The 17,940-nt window shown below is 42.7% G+C and overlaps 2 protein-coding genes across 8 annotated transcripts in view; one reads left to right on the forward strand and one right to left on the reverse strand.

Moving 5' to 3' along the window:
• The first annotated feature begins 270 nt into the window (after window positions 1-270).
• LOC108049087 (equilibrative nucleoside transporter 3) lies at window positions 271-2,706 on the forward strand. Its single transcript, XM_017130144.2, has 4 exons — window positions 271-702; window positions 930-1,230; window positions 1,283-1,753; window positions 1,807-2,706. The coding sequence occupies exons 1-4, from the start codon at window positions 439-441 to the stop codon at window positions 2,199-2,201; spliced, it is 1,431 nt and encodes a 476-aa protein (XP_016985633.1). The 5' UTR covers window positions 271-438; the 3' UTR covers window positions 2,202-2,706.
• Window positions 2,707-5,052: 2,346 nt separating this feature from the next.
• The window catches only part of LOC108049084 (1-phosphatidylinositol 4,5-bisphosphate phosphodiesterase classes I and II), a 51,191-nt gene continuing 38,303 nt past the window's right edge, over window positions 5,053-17,940 (reverse strand). For 2 of the 7 annotated variants that reach the window (XM_017130135.2, XM_017130136.2), the window contains exons 5-17: window positions 16,290-16,423; window positions 15,709-15,894; window positions 15,310-15,507; window positions 14,541-14,723; window positions 13,596-13,776; window positions 12,125-12,359; window positions 10,585-10,739; window positions 8,565-8,778; window positions 7,640-8,503; window positions 6,891-7,356; window positions 6,432-6,824; window positions 6,220-6,364; window positions 5,053-6,106 (exon numbers count right to left, since the gene is read on the reverse strand). In XM_017130135.2, the coding sequence (XP_016985624.1) occupies window positions 5,873-6,106; window positions 6,220-6,364; window positions 6,432-6,824; window positions 6,891-7,356; window positions 7,640-8,503; window positions 8,565-8,778; window positions 10,585-10,739; window positions 12,125-12,359; window positions 13,596-13,776; window positions 14,541-14,723; window positions 15,310-15,507; window positions 15,709-15,894; window positions 16,290-16,423 (3,588 nt within the window). In that variant the 3' untranslated portion in view covers window positions 5,053-5,872. The remainder of the gene's footprint in view (window positions 6,107-6,219; window positions 6,365-6,431; window positions 6,825-6,890; window positions 7,357-7,639; window positions 8,504-8,564; window positions 8,779-10,584; window positions 10,740-12,124; window positions 12,360-13,595; window positions 13,777-14,540; window positions 14,724-15,309; window positions 15,508-15,708; window positions 15,895-16,289; window positions 16,424-17,940) is intronic. The other 5 variants (XR_001769521.2, XR_001769520.2, XM_017130139.2 and 2 more) reach the window with 5 other exon arrangements.

Consider the following 17,940-nt stretch of genomic DNA (forward strand, 5'->3'; position numbering starts at 1 on the left):
GCTATTGGTGTTTTTTATTGTTGCTGCATTGACTGGCAATTAAATAAGATTCGAGATGGACGCTCGGTTAGCAAATGAAATGCAGTGGCACATTCCCGAAAAGGGAATAAGTAAGAAGAGTTAAGATATTATTTGAATCTAATAATATTGCGCGCCAAGGGCTGCCAACTTGGGTGAATGCCGTTGTAAAGCTGGTTTGTCTAGTCAAAATAATCGATATTTTAATTTCTTGTCATATCGATACTAACAAGTGAAGAATAATTTTGTTCCACCCCTAGCACTATTTTTGTTTTATTTGTTAACTAATTTACTTGCTGTTTACACACTGATTGCAGCTGATATATAACTAATCTCATCCTTACATCTGCAAAATCCAGCTGTTTCTGAATGAGTTAACGAGAAGTCGATGGCGTTGTAGATAAAGAGAACTATAGAACAATGCCAGAAAGCAATGACACACGGCGACTATTGGGCGCCCAGGACGAGGATGATGAGATTCTGGGCACGGAGAGCAGCTTTGTCCCCGCCTTTCGACCGATTGACCACCAGGCGGATGAGCAATGTTTACTTGAGCGCCAGCAGGACGAAGTGGTCCTGGTGTCCAACGAACCATTCAGAGGAAGGCTCTTCACCTACTTTGTGTTTTACCTTCTGGGCATTGGCACAATGACCCCCTGGAATTTCTTTGTCACCGCAGAAGATGTGAGTTTATGAATGGAATTTTGTACACCCGCATCCTAATCGATTAAACTGAACTTCGGACATCCAAAATCAAAACAACTGCACAACTGGGCCAAGCGTAGTTCTAAGGCGCATTGCTTATCAGCTTTGTTATTGTTTCTACGGCCCTCGCTGAGACGATAACTCTCTTTTCAATTGCCTTTGTTTACCGCTGACTCAAGTTTTAACCCTCTCTTTCTCTCGTTTAGTACTGGAAGTACAAGTTCCGGAATGCATCAATTAATGCCACTGATGTGGACGAAGAACTCACCCCGCTGCAGAAGAGCTTCACCTGCGATTTGGCCCTCACGGCCACTATTTCGGGAACAGTCTTCCTCCTGCTAAATGCCATTTACGGTCACCATGTGTCCCTGCGGACCAAGATGCTGGGCACGCTCTGTGTTATTCTCGCCCTGTTCGGAGTCACTACTGGCTTCGTGGAGGTCAATACGGACACGTGGCAGGAGCAGTTCTTCCTGATCACGCTTATCATTGTGGTGCTGCTTAATAGTGAGTAGTTCTGGATATTAATTAAACACATTATAACATTGATTTCCTGCAGTATCTGCGGCTACTATGTCGGGAGCCCTGTATGGAGTCGCAGGACGCTTTCCATCCGAGTTCATCACCGCTGTGGTCAGCGGACAGGCTCTGGGGGGCATTCTCACTGCCTTGGCCTTTATACTCGTGCTCGCTTTTGACACGGGTCCCAATACCACCGCCTTCATCTTCTTTATCATGGGTGGAGTGCTCATTCTGTACTGCATAGTGTGCTATGTGATTCTGGCACGTCAGCCCTTCTTCAAGTATTACCTTGAGGGTGGCGACAAGTACAAGGTCATCCGGGCAGTACCCTCACATAACCGCAATGAAGAAGCAGAGGGCTTGCCACTCGAGCCAATTTTAAAGCAGGTCATGTCAAAGATCTATCTGCATGCGAGTTGCCTGGCCCTTCTCTACACCACCACATTGTCAGTCTATCCGGCGGTTACAGTGCTAATGCAGTCAGAGTATGGCCACAGCGAGTGGACGGGTAAACTTAACATATATCTCATAAACACTGCTTTCTAAAATAATTATTTTTAGATGTTTACTACCTGCCCGTAGTCAACTATCTGATCTTCAACTGTGGCGACTACTTTGGACGTCTTTTGGCTGGCTGGCTAGAGCGACCTATCAACCAAAACACTTCGCTGCTATTTACCGTAGCTCGCATGGCGTTCGTTCCGTTCTTTCTGTGCTCAAACTCCACCGAGCACAGTTTCCTGCCTATATTGGTTAAACACGACTACTCTTTTATTGCGATGATGGTCATGTTTGCCTTGTCGAACGGCTATTTTACCAACATACTGCTCATAATGGCCCCAAAAAGCGTGAGGCAGCACGAAAAGGAGCTTGCTTCCTCCATTATGGCAGCCGCTTTAAGCTGCGGCATGGCTGTGGGATCGCTGCTTAGCCTGGTCTTTGTTCAGATGTTGTGATAAAGCCAAAACAAAAAACAATGAGTCTGCCGATGGTGCCTTAGAAAAGTATATAATCTTTAAGCTTTATAGTGTGATTTTACCTGATATTGTTTCCATATCGTATTGTAATTCAACTTGAGCTACAAATTGTAAATTTGGTCCGAGAGCTTTTAATTTTGTTGTACCAATTTGTAATTCGTTTCGAAGATTTTTTATTTTTTATCATGTTTACTGTATCATATTGCCTAGACATAAGTTTAAAAGGTTTGCTATAGTCTTAAGTCAATTTTTTAAACAAATTTAAAACGCTGTATTTGTCTTGGTTTAACGTTTATTATTTTTTTCTGCGGATCACAACAACAATGTGGAGTAATTTTGTTTGATTTTCGTTCGACATTATTATTTGATTTAACTAATGAATTCCATTGTAAACATTGACTTTAATTGATTTAAAAATGTACACATTTTAATTAAATTGTTTTACTTATTGCCGCCGGAAAATGGTTTCAGCGGCATTCAAATAGATCAACTATTCTTACAGTATACTTTCGGGATGCTATAGCACCGATCTGCATAATTTATTTTATCCAATTCCGATAAATACACAAATTGTAAATCAAGAAATCTAAAAAGGACCGAAATGGGGCTGGTAAGCTCGTTTTTGGGAGTCCAAAACTTAACCTGGGGCTTAGAATTACAAATCTCGCAATTCGCTCGACAAAATGCACCTCCGAACATCATTTTTCTCAGTCAAAACGCTTGATTTCTGGATTTCAGATACCAGGCGAACATAATCCGTAGGATGTGTCTGCTGGCAAGTCTGAGTAAAATATCACTGGAAAACAACCGTTAGTTGGAAAGGAAGCTCCGCCCATTAACTGATCATGCTACCAGATCGGCATAAAAAGATAGTTTTTAATTTCACTCAAAAGGTTGCCGGATCGACAGAAAAAGGTTAAAGCAAAAACTAAAAGTCGTCCACCTACTAATGATTATGTTCGCCTGGTGCTTCAAATCATAAATCTCACAATTCGCTCGACAAAAAGCACCTCCACGCATCATTTTTCTCAGCCAAATTGCTTGATTTCTGGATTTCAGATACCAGGCGAACATAATACGCAGCAAGTGTCGGCTGGCAAAAATTACTAAAATCTCACTGGAAAACAACCGTTAGCTGATGACGAAGCTCCGCCCCTTCAACGAAAATAAAGTAAATGCCCAAAAGTATGCTTTAAACTTAAATAAAGAACATGCCCAAAAGTATGCTTTTAAAATTGTTGTTCTAGTTGAAATCTGATTAATTTGAATGAATGTCATTTCTTCAAGAAATTTATCTGATTTGATGGAAAACAACGACTCAATTTCGATAGTTTTGTAAACTGTTAAAAATTCAATTTAGTACAGGGCGAAATGTTCCTCGGTTTATCTTGTAAATTTGGATTAATTTTACTAGTTTTGAGTAAACTTTTTCTTTAATTCTTGCTAACATCAAGAGTTTGGTTTCGGTAAACGCTTTATAAGTGCCTAGGCAATATTATTGCAACAATGGGTTTCTGTTCCTCAATATGTATGTAGATTCATATATAACTCTAGGATAAGTCTAAACATTTATTTAACTAGTTTATGTTATAGGCAACAACAAATTCGTTAGTTGCTCTGATCAAAATTTAACTTTTGCTCTCAGTTATGACCTAAATTGTTTTCGTATTTATTTTCTTATTGATTTCTTGTTCCTTCGAAATCATACGCTGCTCTTCGGGTTGCTGGTGTTTGACACCGATTTTGCTTTTCAATTTAAATTTCATCGTCGTATAATGTATGAGATAAGTTTTAACTTAGCTTAACAAACACACGTAAACAACAAACATCGATTAAAGCCTTTTATTGAAGTGGGTATAAGGTTGTGGGTGGCATGCAAAAGATAGTCTGCGGTTAAGAAAGCAACTACAACATCAACGGTAGGGACAGTGAACAACATCGACACCACACAGATACGGATGCAGATATAGTTGATTGAGTAATGCTTACATACGTACAACACCAAAACTATTTTCAAATTTCTGCTGAGTTGCTACAGTGTTAATGCTGCTGTATTGGATAAGTTAAGCCAATTACACAATTACACAGAGATAGACACCGAATGAGATAGACGATAGACAACCAACACCGACATCGATGCAAATATTGGAGAACGCACACGTACATACATTCAGCAGCTAGATACCAACATTCTGGATATTGCTTGTTTGTTATGTAGATATATCGTATCTTGTGGAACATTCTTAATATGAAATCTACGGCACACGCACATCAAAAATTACAACATCAATTGGGATTAAGGGACCAAATGCGAGCGAGATAGAGCGGGCTCAGATCACGTTTTTTGGGCTTGGGGAAGAGATTGAGTTGGTTCTTGAGTAAGAGTTACGGGAAGTTACAACATCTAAGGTGGTTCTGCCGTCCAGTGAAATGTACTTTCAACATTGATTTGATTATTCTCATAGTGTTCGTTTAGATTACGTACTCGTATGTATGTTGTGGGCTATGCTTGAATTTTGGATTTTGTTACAAGGCAGCTTGGGTTTATTTGAATTTCTTTCTTGATTACCTAAGGAGTGGCGTCTGTTCTACAAAAAAGGTTAAATATACTCTTCAAAATTGCATATTTTATTGTTTGATTGTCTTGAGACTGCGGCTTAAGTCAACAACTCGAGGGCCACCTTCATGTATCGGTGAGTGATACCCTGCAAATCGCAAACGGCCGTTCGTTTTCTTGTATTTTTGGTGTTGTAGGTTGTGTGCGACGCCGTCTGTGCGCGTGTGTGTGTATACGTTGGGCCAAGGTGGAAATGGGGAAAATAGTGTGAAAAACATTTCAATATAGATTTTTATTGGAGCTTTGTAACAACTAAATAAAGAAAATAGTGACTAAACCAAGAATAAATAGCAACCAACCGAAAAATAATTGACTAAGTGTTGGCCTAGACTTGTGCTCCGGCATTCGTTTCAGCATCCGCTCCCACGGCCGCCTTGTGTGCGCACGAGATTCATCCCACAGTTTACGGGAAAGCCTTAAACTAATTGTATAAATTAGATCGGATAAAACTTATGTAAAAGAGTAATACACACAACCACAATTAGCATTAGATAAATGGAGCACTCGACCTCCATCGTTTCGAAAATTAAATTATTCTTAGTTTCTGCTTCTGTTACGTTTGTTTGTTTAACTAGACACTCAGAGTTTCAGCGAAGTTCGAATAGGAAGAAACCGTACGGTTCGACGAGGGTTCGATGGACTGTATCCACACCATAGATATACACCGATAGTCACAGTATACAGATAAGGTACTGCAAAGTAAGGATACGTTAACAGTTATACTACAAGTACATCATACATGAGAGAGATTTACAACTAGTTTGTTCAGTTAGAAAACGCGTTTCGCTTAAATTTCCCTTAGCAGTGGGAGTTACACTTAGTCTTAGGTCTGAGGATCCCAAGACTTGGAACTAATCGAGGTCAGTTCTCGTCAAATAAGTGTCAGAGGGTAGGGTTCCTCCGTTGCTTAACTCTACGAAGACTTTTTCATTTCTGTTTTTTGCAAATACTGACTACTAACAACTGTAGAACCACAATTAATCCTAGGGATAGTTTGGGGCGGAGAGGAAAACCGTGGCTGCGAGAGATCCATTTACGTTTTCATCTCTGCTGCAGCGGCTATGCTATTGTGAGACTTGGCCGGCGAAATGGCAGAATGACCAGCGGCAGCCCCCGCGTCCAGATTCAGAGTGAGATTATTGCCAGAAATGGCCGACGATCCAGATCCGGAACATCCGTGGTGATGGGGTCCGTGGAAGAGCACTAAGAAGCCATTGCTGGAGACACAGCTACGCGATTCCGCTTCCTTGTCGAGAATTTGACGGGCCTGTGAATATGAGATATAGATGTTTAATTATTTGGTTTGTCAAAATTATGCTACATTTTATAACTTTAAAAAAAGAAGATTGAAACGTGATGCATTTAATTCCGTGGACTTACCTTGGAGCGGTGTTCCGTCAGGGCATTGCGCACTGAATCGTGCTGCTTCTGCAGTTCATCCGTGCGCCGGTCAAAGGTCTGCTTCAGGCGAACTCGCTCCGCAACACCACGTTCCACTACGGAGCTAGCCACCTCGCGTTTCATCCTGAAATGAAATAATATGAATGGATAAATACACTTTGAGAGAAATATGAAAAAGGTACACCACCCACCTGACCAGCTCATCCCGATCCCTGTGCACGGTGGCCAGGTTCTTAACCTCATTGCGCCGCGCCTCTTGCAGCTGGTGCATCACCTCGCCGATTACCTTGTCCAATGATGCTTTCAGCTGTTTCGTTTGACCGCTTTGCGAGGTCTTGAGCACCTTCTCGGCTGCGGTGTAGATGGCCTCGTGGTACTTCTCCTGCAGCTCACGATACTGGGATGTATACTCGCGGCAGGCACTGCGCAATCGGGACTCTTGGGTGCCGCCATCCAAGTTGCTGCTCCCGCCAGCCAAATCTTCTCCAGCATCGACTGCTGCACTCTCCTCGCTGCTGTCGCCCAGATCCAGAGGGCATGCGGGGATCTCCACGCCGGGCTCGCTGTGCGGAGAGAGACAATTACTAATTTCAATGGCGTCGTCTGGCAGTGCCACGCCCACTGAGAAATGTCCCCGCCCCAACACTTACAGGCTTTTATTGCTTAGCCGTTTCACCAGCTTAGTGTGGATGGTAAATTTGGGCTTCTTGCCCTCCAAAGGACTGGACTTCTGGCCGGCGATCTTGACCTTCTCCTTGTCGTGCTTCTTGCGCAGCGACTCAAGCTTCTTTTCCATCTCGAGGCGCTTCTCCTTGACGGACTTGTGGTCCAGGATCTTGTCCAGCGGTTCGGCCAACACGAGATCCACGTCAAACTGCGAGGCCTCCACCTGGCGAATGGAGGTGGTGACGGACTGATCCAGGGAGTGCTGATGCTGTATGGAGGGGCCCACAATTGAGACGCTATCCTCCCCCCTTCCGCCATCAGTTCGATCCATGGTAACCTCCACACTCATCGCTGCCCCCGCAGAGATACTCGCCCTGTGCTTTGGCGATGTTGCAAGCGATTCAACCGGACGCAGCTCCTTTTTCTGGCCACCTACTTGGACGAAAACGACTGGAGGATCAGACAGAATCGAGCAGAGCGAGTGGGCAAGAGAAATAGGTTTAGAGGTGGTGCAGATTGTGTGTCCGTCAACCGTTTTGAGTGTAGGAGTGTGGGAGGTGGATAGTGGGTTGGGTAGTGTTTGGTTTAACCAAATCCGAAAATCCAAAAGTACAACCGAAAGTTATATGAAACGTTACCAAAAAGAAAAGTAGAAAGAAAAGAAGGTAAATTAAAATCGCAACTCGAAGTGGGTGAGTGGTGCTACTCCTTACGGCTTCTATAATTTACTCACACGACTTGGAGAGATCCTCGTCGGCATTGCCCACCGCATCGGATTCGTCTGTCAAAACAGACAGCTGAATGTCGCGCTTCTCCAACTCACTCTGGTACTTTATCGGATTAGCCAGAGCCTCAGCGAAATTGGAGAGGTCATCAGGCACATAATCCTTGACCACCACGCACAGAAAGAGAGAGGCCAAGGCTATGGGTTGACCCACCTCTGATCGGAGATTAACATGCCGGTAGCCAGGACAAAGACCAATTACGGGCAGAACGCGATGACCAATTAGCTTGCCTCCCTCTTCATAAGCTGCAATTCGAATGCTCGCCAGTTCAGGGAGAACCACTTTTTTAAAAACAAACGGCTCCTCATCATAAACCGGATTCATGCCATTATCCCGTACCGTTTTGGTGCGGAACTTCTTCCTCACCGTGTCCGCTGGCAGTCCGTACATATCCACTTCCACAAAAGTGGTTGCCCTCTTATCCGTGAGAAACTGTCCCGATAAAACCGTGATCGAAACCGTGCCCGCTATGATGCCATCTACAGTACTCTCTGCAAAAGGATCCAATCTACGATCTGAGCGCCGCATAAACTCCGGCTTAAGTAAATAACCAGACCGAGCGTTATATTCGAAGATGCCCAGGTTAAGCTGCATGGCCAGATCAAGAGTTTGGAAGTTGAGAGCCACCAGCTGACATCCCGCATTCCAGAACAACTGCGGCATAAAGTTGGAACTGTCAAACCGAGTGCCCGCCGGATAGACACGGGATAGCTGATGCTTGTTGTAGTTAACAAACTCAATCGGTCGTTCCTTTAACAGCGTCGTTGCCTGTTTTTCGTCAAATGAGGACATTTCGTAGCAGCGATTCTTTTCTGTAGGATTGGATACCATTAACAGATTAATAATAAGCAATCAGGAATCAGTAATACTCACTCTCCGCGTTTTCAAAGGAGCTGAAGTGGATGGGCTGAACATAGTTGACCAAAGCCGAAATCTCCGCGCCGGCCTCCGTTTCTTTCTGGGCCTTCTCAGGCGGAGGTTCGTTGCCGCAGGGGGGATTGGGCGTGGTGTTGGGCAGGGATTCATCGTCCGAGGAGCTGTCCGAATCGGAGGATCCTGTGCTGTCTTTGGAACTCTGTCGGATTTGCTGATTTTGTGTTGAGATACAAAAAATAGGGACTTGTTAGGATAGCTGGAGGCTAATCCATTTGTTTGCCCGCCTGTGGTCACCAGCAGCAGTCACCAGTCACATATTATGTATACGCAGTGTGGGACCCCAAGGCGGAACTATTAAATTGCATGTCATTGCATCGCTGGTCCCGAAAGGGTCAGCAACATACGAGAAATAGCAGATGGAATATAAAACCCATTATTATATGTTGTGCTGTTGTAGCTGCCAGATCCTGCTCACTCCCTGTCTTTTTTGCACAGGGAAAAAAAATTTGAATATCCATTTTTTAAATGTCTGAACCTAAAAGTTAGCGTCTCTGACATAAGTATAATAAAGGTCTGGGGGTTAAACAAAAAATGTTGTGTCACTGATGTGAAGTATTAATTAAGTATTTCACGTAAATCTCCATACATTTCAATAATAATCATGTAATTTTCTCTGTGTGCAGATAATGCGAAAGTGGGGGTAAGAAAATGGCAGAGATTGTGTTTCCCTTTCATGACGGAGAGGACCAAATGTACACAATGCATTGCTGGGCATTGCATAAAGTTTACGACACGACGACAACCAGGACATGGCGGTCTGCGGTCTCTGGTTTCCGCCTCCTTTTCCCTTCGTCTCGGCGGAATCACGTCACTCCGGAATCGATTTATAAAAGTCCCACAATTCCGGCCGGCGAAGGAAGTGCGGATAATGTGCTGCTTACCAAGGACCAAGGCCCTGCCGAATCGCCAGTAGCTTTTAATCCCAAAATGCACAGCTTTCAGTGCTTCCTAAAATGTAATTATCAATCATGTAGGCTGCAGAAGCTTGACCTCTATTAGTTCCAGCCTTCTAAAGCTGAATTGATTACGTAACACAACCATTAACCAAACCAGGCCCAAAAAATAAATAAATTATCACGCTGCACTAATAGCAAATTAAATTGAAATTTCTAAATTAAACTTTTGAAGGGTGAGATTTACAAAATATTTCGTCTAATTAGTTTTGGTTTCAATTCCGTTTGAGTTTGCTTTCCGGGGATTCCCTCAAGGTTTTGATTACTGTATGCGATATGGTTATGGTATCTTCTGATTGCTGAGCATATCATGTGTCGTTTCCCTTTTTTTGGCCCGAGACTTTCGTTCTTTGCCACTTGAAATGTTCACAGTTTACAGTTCGTTGACTGTCATTGGTCATGAGAGAACCGACCAAGCCACATACATTCCCATTGCCTACCACAACCACTCTATTCCATTTATTTCCATTCATTAATTTATGACTTTATGTGGAGCTCCCGCACACATGCACTTGTACAAAAATATGTACTAAACACCTGGCTAAATATTTGTCAAAGGGCGTATGTATTAATAACCAAAATCTTACTTTTCTTTACAAATATTGCTTTATAAACATTTTTACTTTTACTGAATTTATTTTACATATCATTTACTAGGAAATGTATGTGCTTTGAACTTTTGAGACTGATTTTTTTCGGTGCAACATTGCTATTATCTCCCTTTCATTTACTGCCATCATAATTATTGCGTATGCAAACACCAAACGTTAACAGAACCGTCCGATGACAATCATTAGGAGAAACAACGGCCAGCATTAAACGTAAAAAAGGAAATCAGACGGTTGCTGTTAACATATCCGTATATCTTTATATGCGACTGGGAGTGTGCCATTAAATGCAATTACAGGCCTGCCAGAGCCACTCCCACAGAAACAATAATACATAGATATGCCATGCCCTTTAACCTTTTATAACTGTACTCGACAGCAGCGAACAATACTCACTTGCAATGGCGGTGCATGCCCCGCTGTCCCACTTCCCGTTCCTGTTCCTGTTCCCGTTCCCGTTCCTATGTCCCCGTTGGCGGCGCTCCTGACCGCGCCCCCATCTTCGTGGGCAGCCGCCGCTGCCACTTGTTGCGCCGCTGTCTTGGCATCCACTGCAAAATGCATAAATATATTGATTGCGTATTACAACGAGTAAGAAGTACCCTACAAATTTTGTAAGCGGCCTAAGTTTGGGTTAAAACAAAAGTAGGAAAACATTTGGTTTTATTCTAGCTGTCTAAAAATGGATTGTGAATTATTTTTGTTACACAATACATATTATTTTTTTTTCTGTGGGCTTAATCTCATAAAAAAACGAAAATACTTTTTATATATTCCTGGTAAACCAATAAAGTTGTGGATATACAATAAACGGTCCATGCTTTTAAAATGCAGTTTTTCCTTAATGGAATGTAATAAAAATATGTATAAATCAAATTACGTAAACCAGGAGTGGGGCAACGGCTTAAGAGGATGCAATTACCGGGCTGGGATCCCGGGAATCCTGAGATGACAGCTGGGATCGGGCAATTGCAGCTGGAGGAGGGGGCCAAAGTCATTTGCATTTATAAATTGGCTTTTTGCAATTCATGAGCTAAATGTCATCCGGCCAATGCCAAAAGGATGTGGCTGTTAAAAGAGGGAGTGGCTGGCGAAACTGCGACGAATGCCGGCCCCCGGGGCAAATTGTGCAGCTGTGCATGCAAATGGCTCCTGCAGGACCTCAAAGCTCGCAAACAGGAAGTGTAAGTGTAAGTGGCCAGGCGGCAAATTTATGAAAAACATTTTTGTTGCAAAACTTTCAATAAAAGCAACTTGAATACTCTTTGTAAAGTTTTGTTGATTGGGTTAAGGGACATGCGCAATCTTAGAACTTTGTAATTCCTGGTAAATATTTTGCAAGGTAATCGTATACTCTTAAAGTATCCTGCATTAAAATGGGATTCCGATCTGGTAAAGTCGCTAAACCTTACTTATACCTTCTACATAACATTGGAAGTAAAACTTTAAAAAGAACTGTGAACATAACAAATACATTCGTCATGTATACAAAATTAAAGCTGAATGTAAAAGAGCTAGTGAGTATCGAGCACTTAAAGTCTAAAGTGCTTTACATTTGCTAGCAAACCTAACATCCTGTTCATTAAGAGCACCCTCCCCCCACATGTACTCCTCCCAGACTAAAAGGCTGTTCCAAATTTGATATTCCCAGCCTGCCTTCCTGGCTGATGAACTTTTTGCATAAAAACCCGGAGCAGCTGCTGCGTGTGCGGAGCTTATTTGCATTTTTCATAGACGTAGAAAGAGGGGGTCGGTTCGGAAGGGGTGAGCAGACGGTAGAAGGGTGGAAGCATCGATCCTAAACCATATGTGTGCCCTGGCTTGAAAAAGCAGCAACCACAGCCACAAGGCGGGTATAACTCAGTCCACATAACGCATACGCCACGTGGTTTTTGCCAAAGAGGAGCAAGAGTTGAGATAGGGTTAGTTAACACACCTGAATTGGCCGTCGCCAGTTTGTTGCCAGCTGCCGGCGTGCCCACCTGGGCCGGTTTCTTGTGGTGGTGATGATGGTGGTGGTGGTGGTGCTTCTTCTTGTTCTTGATGATAATCTTGCGCCGCAGCATCGCCGGTGGTGGCAAGTCCATGTTCGGTTCCAGCGGATGAGAGTCCAAAGGCTTGTCGAGCAGCATATCCCCGAATATTTCGCGGCAATAGTTGGCAATTTTGGCCTATCGAAAGGGAGAGCAGGGAATAGTAAATAAGCTGGTAAAGCTAGCTCCGAGTAACTCCGAGTAGATAGCTACTAAATGGCATTTGATAAGTTAACATTGTCCGACGGAAAAGTTTTTCCTGTTACACATAGAGGAAATGTGACCAAAAGCGGTCAAAAAATCAGAAGTGGGCTCACATGATCTTGGTGTTAACTCAAGACAACGTAGTTGCACTAAGCTATTTTAAGCTACTTACTTTATCATGAGGTATAACTCTTAAGCTTAAAATTATATCGAATGTATGTCATATGTTTTAGGAACATATTTGTAAGATCTGAAAATAGCTTTTTAGTTGATTTTAAAACAGCACGTAAACAATTCAATAAACTTAAAATTATGAATAATTTGTATACGTGCAGCTTTGTAGTTTGCTTTCTGGGACGTGGAATTTTTTTTACCTGGTCTTGTTACTTAACATGACTCCCTGAGGGAAATTTGGCTTATATTACTACTTTTAATGGTTAAACTTTAGTCTTTTGTCGACGGCTCCTCCTCAGCACAGTTTCTATCCTTAGCCTGCGTTTACCTTTCAGGCCGTAAAAACTTTGCCTTTGTTAATATCCCGCTTGTGGAGCTTAAGCAACCGGCAATTACCGTTCGAGTGGCTTCTGAGATTCGCCACGTTCCGGGACCTCTGACTCCCTTCACGGTCTTTAAGTAATGTTTTCGGACTCGAGGACTCCTCATGTGTACCACCGCCGTGTTATTCGTTTGTCTTTCGCCGAATGATGGATTATGGTGATGAGGTGAGGAGGACCCGACTGTTGTTTTAGGACGAGTAACTTTTTGGCCTACTGTGTTTTCCGAATTAGTGTAGCTAAAGGTGGGAGCTAAATTTAATGCCTTCCTATTTGCTTCTGTAATTTTTATATTAGTTGCAATTGAACAAGCCATTTTGAGATTTAGTTAAAAGTTTTACAAAAGAAATATCCACTCTTATCTTTGTCTATCAAAGAAAGATATAATACCCCCGAATTTAAATTTCCTCCTCAAAACACACCTATCGCAAATAAACTTGCTTAAGAAATGATTAAGTTTCTACAAAAATTTTAAGATAGGCCATTCTTTTTATCATTCAAACTAACTTAACTACTCTCAAGTGGTTAGTTTTTTTGTTCAGCTTGTCTAAAACAGTTCCGTCAGACATAATGTGCTTCTTATATCTATTTCATTTGCCATTTCAGAAAGGCTCACCTGTTGCCTTGGATTGCAGTGATTCTCAAAGCTCAATATCACAGGGTATTCGGATGTTTTAAATGCACTCTCTGCGATGGCCTCCAGCACGTCCTTGGCAAAAATCTCGGGCACGAACGTGTAACCATGGACAATGACCGGCTCCTCGGTGCGCCCGTTCCAAAAGTCCAACTCAACGCATCTGCAACAAAGCGGGTAAGACAGACACAAGTTGAAATTGGTAAGAGCAAATGACAATTTCATTCTTTTCAGTTTTTATATTCCTCTTTCCGTTCTCTTTTCAAGTCTGCTTTTTAAATCACACGCAAAGTGCCGAATGCAATCTGACAGTCTTGCAAGTGGAGAATAAACCCAAAGTTACAACTTTTGCGTCAATAAATTTTGTGATGTGTGCATCATCGTCAGAATCATCGTTGTCAGTAAAAGGGGAAATAGGGCACACGGAAAGAAATTCCAGGAAATCAATTTAACATAAGCTAACAAAATAACTAAACATCAATAATTAATAATCTTAATGGTGAACTGAATAGTTTTAGTTTGGTGGCAAACAGCAAAACTGACAATTGGTATTGAAATAAATCGAAAATTATGCAGCACATAAATCTATGGCCTGTTCTGCATAGATCTATTGAAATAGGTCAGTGTTGGTATGAGAAATTTGAAATTGTAATCACTAAAATAATAATCATTTAAAAATAAGTTTTGGTTTGGTTGCAGTGGATGCACCTGACACACACACACTCGCACTGTTTTAAGCGACTGTGAGAGAGTTGCTTTTTTATGTGTGCGTTTCTCGGCTGAAGGCCACCACATACGCACTCGGTACAAAGGTCATGGCCAGTGTTTTGAGCGAAGGCAACTGACCACATCAATTGCGTCATTTGCATTCTACTGAATGACCCACAACCCGTATCCGTATCCGTATTAAGTCCGCATCTCACTCACCTGCATCCCGCCAGGAGGCACTGCCTGTAAATCTCGACAGAGGACTTGCCCGTCAGCTGGTGACCCGTCAGGTAAGTGTTGTGCGAGGAGTTGATAAAGTAGTGCGACATCGGCTGGTCCATGTCATCGCAGAGATCGAGCTTGTTGGGCGCCATGATGGGATTGTCGTCTCCCATTAAGTACCTGTTGGTGGAGGATGGAGAACTGATATGTTAGGCCTATATTTAAGTATATTTAAAAAACATGAAAATCTGTAATATTTTTATGGCTTCTAAATAAATTTTGTATTCTATTGAAATCTGTAAAAATTAAAACCAACTTAAAGGTAGAAATTTGTTTATTGCGCGACCCATAAAATTGCAGTTAAAGATATGAACATCTTGCCGTTTCAGCTGAAGGTCGCGTCAGTTTTCGCCTCGTCCTTTGTCGTTTGCCTCCTTAGTTCCCTTAGCTGCTGGCTGTAACAGTAAACTGCGAGTTTTCACGACTGCTAAACCACTCAGGGTAGACTACAGTCCCCTTACAACCACCCCCGTTTTCTCGCTTTTCCTCTTTCCCGAGAACAAAAACAGCGCACGTCATATGCATATGCATATGCACTCGCACTCGAGAGGGCCTTCAAGTGACGCTAACAGCCCTAACAGCTTGCACTGCGTCTGATAAGATGTCACGCCCTGAAGAGTTCCCCAAAGTGAGTGGATACGGTGCCACCATCTGACATGTACCTCCTTCTAATCCCCAGCCCAGCAGCAACAAGTCAGAGTCTCACCTCAAAAAGCCATCCAGGCTGAGCTGGCCCTTTTGTGCGTTGAACTTGTTGGGCTCGTACTGCTGGATGAGCTCCTTGGCACGGGCGGGATTAGCGTACGGGTAGAGGATCTCGTTCAGACGGGGATCGCGCTGCGTCTTGTTCAGAAACTCCACCAACTGGGCGATGGACATGCACTTGCGCTTCGAATTGCCAACACTAAGGGAGAGAAGAAAGTAATACATGGCAATGTTTAAAATCGACTTTCTACCTGTTAAAATAAAGGCAGTCGAAAGAATACGGTATTTCACTGCACTAGCAACCAATTTAAAGCAATACATTTTGAAATATTGGTATTGAATCAACACACCTTTTCAAGGTCACAAAAATGTTTGATTACTACTTCTCAGGTGCACTTACATGCTGTCAAAGAGCCGTTCCACCTCCGAGCGCTGCGTGAGATATTTGTACAAATTGTAAAAGTCCTCGAATTGAAATTTGGACACCGATATGCTATCGACCTTTCCCGACGGCAAACCGGTCACGTCCAGCGCTTTCTCGACACGTTTGCGATCCTCCTTGTTCTGGGCGAAAAGTTTTATGATGCTAAAGTGGTCACGACCAGAATTGGACCATCGGAGAGAGGCAGCAGAGGAGTGTAGTGGGCAGCATGGTTGGATGGCGGACAATGAGGTGCGTTTGGTGTTCATGAGGTTGTCATCGACGTAGTCATTATCATCGTGGTCGCCAGTGAAGCATGAGCCACGTTCCAGGAGCAGCAGCAGAAGGAAAAAGGGAAATTGCGAAATAGAAATTGGCGTAAATTTCAGCTCAACATCGATGGCTACAGTTAGCAAATATTTGTCAAACGCTTCAACGCACAATGCACAAAAGCCAGGGAGCCAAACCCGAAAGTTGGCCAGGATCCCGGACTCAGAACACCGGGTGTTGGACGCTTGGTTTGGGGGATAGATCTGGGACTGGGGATTGTTGTCAATTACTTTTTCACTGGTATGCGACCGCTCTTGTCCACCTGCAGACACAGTTTGGTGTGGGCCTTTTGCAGGAACATAATAGCCGACCCATTGAGCTGAGCCAAGCTGTAGGCCAACTTGATGAGACCGTCCGACCAGAGCTGCAAAAAGCCGAAAGAGAATACGAAATGTGAGCAGAGATGGATTAAAATAAAGTGGCGAGGCGGGGAGTTGTAAAGCATCAAATATCCCCCATGCACAGTCTGCATCTGCGTGATATCTGCTTAAAGGTAGCTTCTTCTGAATTTTCTTGGTATTCTTTGCCTGCCAAGAAGAGGCTTTAATTGATACACAAACGAATAAGAATGTTATTGATAAAGTTATCTTGAATTTTAAATAAACAGAATTTAGTTCTCGACCAAAAAATTAAGAAGGAAAAGTAAAAATGAAAGCTTTTTCCAGGAAACGCCATTTGCAATATTTGTTCATGTAAAAGGAATTTCTGATATATTTTTGTTCCGTGGCACACAGGGCGTATGCATGATACAGGCCGTAGATGGATTGCTTAGTCAGTTAGACCGAAAATGGTGAAAGACCGCTGCCCATTTCGCTTTAATTTTTTTTGCTGTTCAGGCCACAACTATCGTACATACGTTATGTATTTTTATGGCCAATATTGTTTATTTCGTTTTTGCGAAATTCCTTTTGAAAAGTTTATAAAATTTTTGGCATTTTCATAATTTAATTTTCCTTTGTTGCCGTTGCTGTGGTTCGAGTTGCGTTTGTTTATTTTGAGGATGTCCGTGACGCGTGCCAAAAATAATAACCGCACCAGCACGGGCTCGGGGTTGCTGACCACTGATAAAATAGAACATTGATTTTGGGCAAGGTCAATGCAGGACAGTGGCAGACAAGAGGAATGGACGGCTGACAGTGGACACGCCCTGAGACGGAAATCAATAAAAGCGCCGTTGAGTGGTTCATGATAATTTTTTAGGCGCCTTCGGCGACCCACTAAAAATAGCTAAAAACAGAAAGCGACATGGCACAGGTGTGTCTCAAACCTAGTGTAGCGGTGGAAAATACACAAACAGAAAAATAAGAAAATAATTAACAAGAGTAAAAGATAGTTTGTTTGCTGATAAATTTTCGATCGTTTTTATGGTAGCGGTATGCTATAGTTGTTCGAGTTTTACAAAAGAAAAACCGCAATTATGATATAGTTACAAATGACTAAATTTCGGTGCATATGAGTATATGTAAAGTAACAACGATGATGTATTGACAGAAGGACATGGCTAGATCGACTCGCATGGTATCGCTGATCAAGAAACTTTACATTAACATTTTAATACCCTCGGTAAGAGGGTTTGACTATATTTTTTTTTGATTGATCACTAGATGAGAATTTTATGTAAAGAGTAAAAATACACGTTTATTTTTTTAGTGCACAGTAGCTGACCATAATGACCATCATTAGCATAGCACACCCGACCCAATTCCCCGAATGACTTGGAACTGGGCGTGTGTGCATGCGACCCACAAATGGTAAATGACTTTTCCCTTTTCGATACTTTTCAGTTGTCATCGAGTTGTCACAAGTCTCCGGCGCAAGTGGCCAATAATGAGATGGCTAAGGCTACTGCTACCAATCGAGCAGTGGATTGTGGATTGGACT

This window comes from Drosophila rhopaloa, unplaced genomic scaffold (assembly GCF_018152115.1).
Source record: "Drosophila rhopaloa isolate 14029-0021.01 unplaced genomic scaffold, ASM1815211v1 contig_2, whole genome shotgun sequence".
In the NCBI taxonomy this organism is placed as follows: domain Eukaryota; kingdom Metazoa; phylum Arthropoda; class Insecta; order Diptera; family Drosophilidae; genus Drosophila; species Drosophila rhopaloa.

Coding starts and splice junctions, on each gene's coding strand:
- LOC108049087 (XM_017130144.2), top strand. CDS start 439: ATGCCAGAAAGCAATGACACACGGCGACTATTGGGCGCCCAGGACGAG. Junction 703..929: donor TCTTTGTCACCGCAGAAGAT/GTGAGTTTATGA, acceptor TCTCTCGTTTAG/TACTGGAAGTACAAGTTCCG. Junction 1,231..1,282: donor CATTGTGGTGCTGCTTAATA/GTGAGTAGTTCT, acceptor GATTTCCTGCAG/TATCTGCGGCTACTATGTCG.